Raw genomic sequence first — 10,680 nt, 5'->3', positions numbered from 1 at the left:
GAAGTGGCAATGGAAGCGAAGGAGAGAAAACGGGCAAATAAGTGAAAAAAAGGGGAGGGATCCTTGGTCAGGAGGGGTTGATATAAAGGAGTTGGGGGATAGGTGGAGAAGATGTATGTGAGTGGGTTATTGTGGTGTGAGGGTCAATATGACAAGACGGGAAAGAAGCGGAAAGAGAGGGAGAAGGGGTTGAACACGTTGATGAAGAAAGAATTGAAATAGGAATTTCTAGAAAGATGGTATTAGGGGAAAGATGATGGGAAGGACCATATTGGGTAGGAGGATCAATTAAAATGGGTTGGTGTGTGTGTTGTCCAGTAGGTAAAGATTGAGAATTTGGGTAAAGGATAGGTGTAGTAGGCTGAAGAGATTTTAGGTCTTTGGTGACTAAAGAAAAAGTTAATTCATAAAAAAAATATTTTTGGATACCAAAATCTTTTTATCATGTAAATAATAGATAATATATCCTTTTAAACCATTTGGTAACTAATAAAAATTACTTTGTACGTCCATGGATCAAATTTTGAACGAATGTTGGTAAGAGTAGAAACAAAACATAAGCATCCAAAAACCTTTAAATCATTGTAATTAGGTGATTTATTATATAAAACTTTAAAGGGGTTTTAAATTTTAAAATAGATGATGGAACCTAATTTATTAAATGAACCACATGATTGATAACGTAAGACCAAAAATTAAGAGGTAAATTAGATTGAAACATGAGAGCTCTTGCAACATTTAAAATATGTTGATATTTTTTTTCTACTCTACCATTTTGTTGAGGTGTATCAATACAACTTCGTTGATGAATGATCTCTTTGGATGAATAAAATTCAGTAACTAAAAATTCAGGACCATTATTAGAATGAACAATTTTAACTTTTGAATTAAATTGAATTTCTACTAAAGCAATAAAATTTTTAATGTATTGTGAAACCTCACTTTTAGACTTTAATAAAATAATCCAAGTGAACTAGTTAAAATTATCTATAATGGTTAAAAAATATTTATGATAATGAATAAAAGTAGTTCTAAATGGTCCCCAAATATTAAAATGTAATAATTCAAAATTAGCATTTGTATGACTCAAACTTGGTGAAAAAGAAAAAAATTTTTTCTTAAAAAAGTAACATTCATTGCAAATTTTATTTTGATGAGAAGAAATAAAAGGATATTACCTATGTAAGAAGTTGAGTCTTTGTCTAGAAAGATGCCCTGAACGGAGATACCATAACTTAGAAGATGTTGTGTGTTGATGGTGTGTTGAATTTATTGAATGTAACGGTATGGTGGTGTTATTGGTTGTGTTAAAGGCTTTTTCAAGAATGTACAATCCTTCTTTTAATTTATCCAACCCAATCATCTTCAACGTGTTCGATTTCTGTAGAAGACATGAATATTGAGAAAAAGTAAGATCACAATGAAGCATAGAGGTAATTTTTGAAACAGAAATTAAATTGAAGTGAAACATTGACAAATACAAGATATCATTCAAAAATAAAGATGTTAAAAATTTAACAACACCTTTATATTGTGCAATGACTTGTGAACCATTCGACATATGAACAATAATAGGTTTAATTTTTGTGTAAAAAATAAAATTTAAAAGATTTAAAATTATATGATCTGTAGCACTAGAATCAATTATCCAAGTACTAGAAAAATTAGAGGATGATATAATATCATTTAAAATAAAAAATGTATAGGAAGAACAAAGTAAATGAATACCCAAACATGGGCTAGGAAGTAGCTCAGTTTGAGAGGAAGTGGAGCCATTCTCATCTTTATTTTCTGAAGCATGGGTCTCAGTCCGTTTCAAAAAATGCAAGAGAGTGTTATGTTGGAAGGGGGTCAATTCCATTACTGACTGCTCTTGGGTTGTCTTCAACGCATTCCCTCCCCTCTGAATTAGGGTATTCGGTAGCTGGGACAGAGAGGACTGGAAGGAGGCAACGGTGCTGTGCACAGAAGAGGGAGCCCTTTCTCTGGAAATATGTGGCCGTCCCGAGAATCGCAGATGACCTCAGGGATAATCGTGCTTTTCATAACAAACATCTACGGTGTGACCCCATTTTTCACAGAATGTGCAAAGCTTGGAAGGAGGAGCACCACGTCCGGCGCTAGCGGAACCAGAGCCTCGCCCATGGCCATAGGAGACGCATCGAGTGTCCAATGCAGCGGTGAGAATCTGCTGCTCATCCAGAATACTAGACCCGATTTGGATCTGACGCTCATGTTGAATTACCATTGCGAATACTTTAGTCACACGAGGCAGAGGGTCCATGAGAAGTAACTGTGAACGAATGACTGCATACCGTTCATCCAAGCCCTTCAAAAATATGATGATGAAGTCTTGGTTTCGATGAGTTTTAGCTGAACAAGTGCAGATAGGAAGCAGTCTAGAGTTTTCAAGTTACTCACAGAGAATTTTCTGAGAAGTATAGAAGTCAGTGTTGGTAAGTGTACCTTGTTTTAGGCTGTAAGTTTTTTCTTGTAATTCTGCTATGCGTAAGAGATCTGAATAAAAAAATCGTTCTTTAAGATCAACCCAAGCAGAAGTAGCAGTATTAAGATATATCACACTCTGAGTGATGGATGGTTATTGCAACATTCCCAGGCTTGGAAGGGAGGATCTTCAAAAAGGGGTGAGAGTATTATACCAGTAAGAAAATCATGTTTATTTTTGGAAATAACTGCCATGGTGAAGGATTTGCTCCAGAATGGTAGTTATTTTCTGTTAGAACAGGAGTAACAAGCACAAACGTAAACTTTTTGCTAGGATGTATATAATAGGGACTGGATTGATCTTGAAAAATATCCATTGTGTGTGATGAAGAAGAATGAGGAAAGGGAGGAGCTGACTTATTATTAGGATTAAAAGTTTTAACCATATTTTGGGTATCAACAGAGTCGTAATAACTCTGATACCATAACAAAATCAAGAAAAAGATAAATATGTATTGAAATTATTTTTATATGAGATAAGAGTCACGCTATTTATAGGGATATTACCAACTAACCTCATAAATATTTATCTACTAACCAATAGCTCTCAACTACTTATTGAATATCTTTTGTGTTATTGATATGTTGGGTTGATGAAGGTTGGTTTAATAAAATTGACTGCATGATTTATTTATATCTAAAAATAGAATATAAAAGATTATGTAAAGTGCATATTCTGAATTCTGTTGATTAAATTTGCCTAGAACATGGTTTTCAATATGATATGTATTATGACCACTTATTCAATAAACTTAGTTTTAGTAGAAATAGTATTATGACCACTAGTTCTTTTAGTTAATTTACTTATTGTGACACATATATTTGCAATATTGTTACAATCACAAGTTTTAGGATTTTGTCACCATTAAAAATTAAAAGTCTTTATTAATAACTGTTTATGATTGTCACTAAAATCTTTCAATAACATAATATAAGGAGGTTAATATTTAATTATAGTAAATATGTTATTGACTATTTTTTTATTAAACACAAAATAAATTGTTAGTAGAAGTGATTTTATAACAAACTATCGATCATATTTAATAAATAAGAAGAAATGAGATTTTATGTGTTAACAAGAATATGGGACAACTATATACATTAAGATTATTTAGAATATAAAAAAATATAATTATTTTTTAGAAATATATACTAAATTGACCTTTTGTAATTATAAATTTAAAATTTACCAACCTAAAGTGTATTGAATTAATGAGTTGATTCACAATATAAATTGAGCAGACTATATATATAATATAAATAAGAATAGAAAAAATAACAGAAACTACTAAAGTAATTATTCTAACAAGCTAAGAGATAAAGAAGAAGCCTTCTCAGAATTAGAGTCTTTAGTTGAATTTGATAATAATGTCATTGAAAGTATGTTAAAAAATTTTGGAATACAGGAGAAGAACGTTCAAATATTTTTAAGGTTATTCATTCTTGTAAATTAAAGAATTTCACTAATTTTCACTCTAATATGGTTCTTTAGATTTTTAGGAAAGAATTCTAAGATTTTTTTATTGTCAAATTTTTACTCTAAAATATTACAGAAGGCCTTGGGACATTTATCGATAATGTCTTGATCCAAGTTCACTTCAATAGAGAGAATTAAATTAATAAAGAGGATCATATCATAGATATCATGCATGAATATCATTTGGACAACAAATTAACTGAATGCATTGAAATTATTGAATTTTTATTCATAATATAACCATCACAAAGTTTATCTTAAAATAAAGACTATGCTACGTTTGTTTTAAAATTAGCTATTAAAATCAGTTATTAATATAAATGATATATTAGAATATAAATATATATTAAAAATTTTCAATCTGAATTTCATAAATTCTTATCTATGCATTATGTGTCTATTCCTTCTTATTTGCTACTTTCTTAGACTACTCCTACCCAATTTTTGGTTAAAGTAAACTGTGATGCTAGTAAATTTGGTGACTCTGCTAGTTTTGGGTGTGTATTGCGTGATTATAATGGCTCTTGGTTGTGTGGTTGTGCTGGTTCTTTACCACTTGCTACTATTCTTCGAAGCGAACTTTTTGCAATTTAGAGAAAGCTAATTCTAGCATGGAAAGCTGGATTTAGAGAGGTCACTTACGAGACGGATTATTTGAGTAAATACCCATAGTCGTTCCTGAGATTCACGCAAATACCCATAGTAATCCCTAAGATCCCGATTTCTCTATTGTAGTTCTCCAGATAGAGCTCCGAGCACTCAAATTGGTCCCTGGCCATATTTCAGGTGATGAGTCATCACCGGAGCGCTGACGTGGCCTCGGATTGCCACGTGGGAGGGTCCAAAATGTCGTCGTTTTGGTTTGGCACCCTTTATAGCCAAAAACGATGCCATTTAGATGTTTTCACAAACGCTTCACTTCACTCGTCTCTTCTTCTTCCACCCTCTGACTTGTTCTTCATCTCCCCATCAATGGCGTAGCCGTAGGGTTGTATTCGCTGGCTAGAAAAATTTGAGAGAAGAAGTAATTCGATCAAAAGTTGTTATCGTTCTTCCCCTCCTTCACGAAAAGAACATGATTCTGACTTTGTGATCGAACTCAAGGTAACCTTCCCTTTTCTTACTTTGCATTTTTAATACAGTGTTGATTGATGATATGCAAGTTGTTAGTGTAGTTGAGGTTCTGTTATGTGTTTACCAAATCTAAATTTCATCTTTTGTGGGGTTTCATAATTACAAGTGTTCTACTTCATAAACCGATTTTGGGAATGTTGTTCCAATTGTAGCACGTTTCTTTTTTTTTCTTTTTTTTTCTTTCAGCTATTTGTGCTTTATTTTGTAAAATTAACTCTCTCTGTAGTTATTTCTAGAGATTAAGAATATACTTCTTCCTTAACAGAAGAACTTGAAATTCCTAATTTAATTAAAAAAATGTGCTTTTGTGATTGGAGATTTCAATGTCATGTGCATATGAAGAATCAAGAATGTATTATACTTTTGTGGCACTTTTGTGAATAGAAAATTAGAAATCATAGTTAGCTTAGATAAGATTGCTAATCACGTATTTCTTCAAATATTGTTTTGTTGAATTCATATTTTAGGGTATTCAATTCTTCATAGTGTTGGTGATTTAATCAAGAAAGTAGCTTAGAAATTTCAGAGAAATTGAAAATGAAAAAAGTTCTGTTTTTCGGCATCTCTTATAGAATATAGTGCTAGAACTCATGCTGAGAAGACATTGGTATCCAAAGACAAGAAACTGTTAGAATTAAGATCATCCCTCCACCTGGCTGTGGGAAGAAAATCTATGAAATTGATCCACTTTTGCTTACTCACCGCGACCATCTTGATTTCCTGTAACCTCACTTTTAAGCTTCATTTCCTTTAAGTATTTGTGGAACAACTATTTGAGTTGCTAGATCATGTAAATTTTTCAAATTACAGTTTCGGACGATACTTGAGATTGCGAGAGGATATCGACAAGTATGAAGGTGGCCTAGATCCATTTTTTCGCGGTCATGAAAATTTTGGCTTTAGGTAGAGGTATCTAACTTCTTGCTAAAAAAGCTGCTATGAACTTATCTACTTTTATTAATACCAACTTATTTATCAATATTACTACTATTTTTTGTAGTATCACAGGAATTACTTATAAAAAATGGACACCAGGAGCTAAGGTATATATGCTTTCATATTATATTCTTAACTCTTATTATTAAAATTGGTTTCTCTTTTTATGCTCAAATTCAATTTAAGGGGTTGTATATTAAAAACTCTGTTTTGGATGTTCATCTAAAGTTCAACAAAAATCTTATTTTCGATGTAAAAATATAGTTTGACATGTGTCTTAAAAATGATTGGATATTTTCTTAGTCAGCAGCATTAATTGGAGACTTCAACAATTGAAATCCAAATGCCGTTGTAATGACTCCGGTATGTTTTAGTTAATGTATACAAATAATTGTGCTAGTTAGAGCATGTAATCATCTTCGGTTAATATATCTAAACAGAATGAATTTGGTGTGTGGGAGATCTACTTGCCAAACAATGCAGATGGTTCGCCACCAATTCCTCATGGATCTCGAGTCAAGGTATGCTTATGCAGATGGTTTGCCACCAATTTTTCATGACATCGAAGCACCAATATATATCGCGAAAAAATGAACAGGAAGAAGTGTATGAAAGAAGGAGAAGAGATGAACAAGACAAAGAGATGAAGTGTCCGAGAATTTGGGGATTTAGGGTTATATACAACAGGAGGGACCAATCTGGGTGTAATTTGGAAATTAGCCAGCTCAGCTAGTCGTTGGGACCCCTCCAGCGTGACAAATCGAGTCCACGTCAGCGCTCCGGTGATGAGTCACACCAGAAATATATTCAGGGACCAGTTTGAGTGCTCGAAGCTCTATCTGAAGGACTACGATGAGAAAATCGGGATATTAGGAATTACTATGGGTATTTGCGTGAATCTCAGGGACGACTATGGGTATTTATTATTTGGATGCTTTTATCCTTATTAATGATAGGAACAACCAAGTGCAAAGTTTTGATAATGAATTGGTGACTAAAATCAAAAGATTTTAAGGTGGAATTGGAGAACAAAAGTCAACTTAATTCAAAGAAATGCCAACCAAGTTGCTGATTGCATACAACAATTGAAATGTGATGAGCCTTGGAAAGATTTAACAGTATTGTTGCAACAAAACTACCTCTCTAGTATTTCGTGTGTTCTTTTTGTTTTTTTTATTCTTTGACATCAAAAAATACATATTAAAAATAAATTAAACCACACATGTATTTATATACAAATATATTGATGATTGATTTTAATACATGACTAATAGTTTCGCAAAATAATTGTTTGAGACAAAACTAATAATTAGTGAACATAAATTTTGGCTATACAATTTTAAAATTTATGGATATATGAATTTTTTTTGGTAATTATTAATTGACTTTTATTGTCCTATAACAAACGTTAGTTTTTCTCTTTTAACTTAAATGCTAGTATATACTTTAATCTAAAAAATAACAAAATATATTAAAAAAATTTGTCAATATTTCATGACAATAAAAATGAAAATATATGGTGAAAAACTCATAATTATTTTTTTTTGTATCAACTAAGTGTTGGTTTAGATTAATTTATTTGAGATATTTTTTTATCAAAAACAAAATATTTTTATTAAGTTTTAAATATATTTAAATACAACTTTTAAAAAAATATTTTTATTAAAAAAAATTATTATTTATTTTCCAAAAAATTAACATTATTTTACTTTTAAAAAATAAACAAAAAAATTTTAATATTTAAATTTTTTTTCAAAAAATTTATCTAAATATAAAATAATTATTTTCTATTAAAAAATATTTTTAAAAAATAAAAATAAATTTATTTTAAAAACTAATCCAAACTAATTCTAAATTCCTTTACTTTTATTATTTTAATTTAAAAAGTAGGTCCATATTTTTGTAGTATCTAACTAAACCGTTCATTATTTAAATCCATTGATTATTATTGGTACTAATATTTTAAGACGGCTACGTGTGCATCACTTATTGGGTTTCACCCCATATCCGCATTTGTAATTCTTACCGTATTCGCTTTTGTGGCGGCTTTTACAGTTTTACAGTGGTCCCAAAATGGATATTTATATATATAAGAGGATTAAGCAATAAGAGGGACCAACTTCAAAAAGCAGAGAGCTACCACACTCTCTATCACTCTGTTTCCTCTGTTTCCCCTGCTTCACAACACTCTCAACAACAATCAATGGATTCCACTTCTCACTTCTTCAACTCTCCCACCTCCGATAACTCCTCCTCCTCCTCTTTCGGCTCCTTTAGCAACTCCTCAGAGTCATTCTCGTGGAATGGGTACCTTCCATTCAACGAGAACGACCCTGAAGAGATGCTCCTCTATGGCATGATTGCCACCGCCGACACCCCTCGCCAGGGTCCCCTGGAGAGGGTAAAGGAGGAGGAGGTTAGCTCAGAGGAAAATGGTGGCGATTGTGCCGCAACAGAAAGGAAGGAGAAGTCGTACAGAGGTGTCAGGAGAAGACCGTGGGGAAAGTTTGCGGCCGAGATAAGAGACTCAACTCGGCACGGCATAAGGGTGTGGTTGGGGACATTCGACAGTGCGGAAGCAGCGGCTATGGCTTATGATCAAGCCGCTTTTTCGATGAGGGGAACGGCAGCGATCCTTAATTTCCCGGTGGAGACGGTGAAGCAGTCGCTTAGGGAGATGAACTATGGTGGTGATGGAGAAGAAGGGTGCTCCCCTGTTGTAGCCTTGAAGAGGAAGCACTCATTAAGGAGGAAAATTGGTATTAAGAAGAACAACAACAATGTTAAGGACAGGGACAATGTTGACGATAATCTTAGGTTAGATAATGCAGTGGTGTTTGAGGATCTTGGTGCTGATTACTTGGAACAATTGTTGATGTCGTCTGATCAGATTCCTAATCCTTGGTGAAGAAATCATCAATTGGAATTTTGATTTAAAAATTCAATCCAAAATCTTCAAGGCTAGCTCTGCATGTTAGTGTTAATTATTTTAATTACTTTTGTTCTTTTGTTCTTGTATTTTATTTTTTCAAACTTTTTTTTAATATGGCAAAAATAGGTTTGTCATCATGTTTGAATGATCAAAATTTGGATCTTTCTTCCCTACCCCTCTTTGTTTTTTAATTAAAATTTTGCTGTAAAGCCTAAAAGATAAGGAATGCAGTTATGTATCTATATATGTGGGGCTAAATATAATTATTAATTAATTAGTGTCCAAAATGAATTTGAGGGTGACTATCATTTTAGCGTTATCATAAGATTATTTGTATATGTATAAGTCAACATGCATGGTCGAGTTTTGCACGGAGAGAGGCACGCGTGTGCGCACACAAACAAAGGCTTTCTTAACCATTTTGCCAACCTTCTTTTTCCTTGTATTTGACAGTCTTAGAAAAAGGTTTTCCGAGTTTGGCAAACAGATTTTCAGGCACAAACAAACACAATAGATATCGTATTTAAACAAATGTTTAACAATCTAATAATAGTCGATACTTTTTCAAGTATCAATAATAGCACATGCAAATCTCAAATAGCAAGTATTATATTGTAAAATTTTGATATAGGGAATGTAAAATATAACAACTCGTGTATGTATATTTTTGTTAATTTATGTGCAAATTCTATATCATATCGGTGTAAATTATATTGATTTATATTATATAAATATAAAAATTTATAAAACTTAAAAAATTTAACATATTAGTTAAGTGTTGATTGAAAGCTATATTTGACTATCTAGACTTTGACTAATAAAGCAAATATAGTCCAATTATTTAAGGCAACAGTAGTTTCTGTGATTTGTAACGTGGTGCATGAGATGGCATGCTTCTTTTGGTGTTAAAAAAAAATGAGAAAATGAAAAATATTGAATATAGATGCCTTTACAGTGTTAAATGAGAAAATGATGATAAACATATTTGTCATCAAAATCTTATCAAACTTGCTATGTCCAAAACAAACAAGTGGCATTCTATTTTGCCACCTTATTAAGCTAAATTTGTCTCTTTCTCTTGTGACCACAAATTAAACATAGACCGTGATGGGATATATTGATGAGCTATAAGGTTCGAAGTATCAAACTTTACTTGCTCAATAGGGAATTAATTAAAAAACAAGAATCCAAAATTTTAAAGAGAAGAGTTATTAATTTTTAGTAGCAATATTTTTATGTCAAAAACTAAATAAGTCAAATAATGGAAAGGAAAGGGGAAGGAAGGTGCCTAGGTAAGTTGGTGGGATTTCTAGAATTTTATGAGAAACTGTTAGAAATTATAGAATCTGTATACTCTTCAACTGTTCAGTCCAACTTTGAAGCAATAGAAGCTTCTTCCAGAACTCATTATTTTGGTCTAATTGAACTGGTTGGACGCTTGGACCAACTTCTCCAATTTTATGACGTATCTCAAATATTATATTATCCTTTTTTATAGTTTTATCACGTGTGCATTTGCTTTTGTTTTTTATGCGTGCATTTATTTTTTCTTATTTGTATTGTTAGTTTATCATGTAGCAAATCTTCAACAAGTCATACTCATCATTTAATTTTAATTTCCTATAATTTAATACCCATACTGCAAAAATTAACTATATATTTAGCAATAAGGAGATGTTATCCACTCAATATGATT

The 10,680-nt window shown here is 32.0% G+C and overlaps 1 protein-coding gene across 1 annotated transcript; it reads left to right on the top strand.

Moving 5' to 3' along the window:
- The first annotated feature begins 8,170 nt into the window (after window positions 1–8,170).
- LOC107466358 (ethylene-response factor C3) lies at window positions 8,171–9,289 on the top strand. Its single transcript, XM_016085335.3, has one exon. It carries the CDS (start codon window positions 8,256–8,258, stop codon window positions 8,958–8,960), a length of 705 nt encoding a protein of 234 aa, XP_015940821.1. The 5' UTR covers window positions 8,171–8,255; the 3' UTR covers window positions 8,961–9,289.
- Window positions 9,290–10,680: the final 1,391 nt, after the last annotated feature.

The sequence above is a fragment of the Arachis duranensis genome, chromosome 9 (genome assembly GCF_000817695.3).
Source record: "Arachis duranensis cultivar V14167 chromosome 9, aradu.V14167.gnm2.J7QH, whole genome shotgun sequence".
NCBI lineage: Eukaryota > Viridiplantae > Streptophyta > Magnoliopsida > Fabales > Fabaceae > Arachis > Arachis duranensis.
The sequence above is the reverse complement of the archived record's forward strand: the minus strand, read 5'-3'. Positions and strand labels throughout refer to the sequence as shown.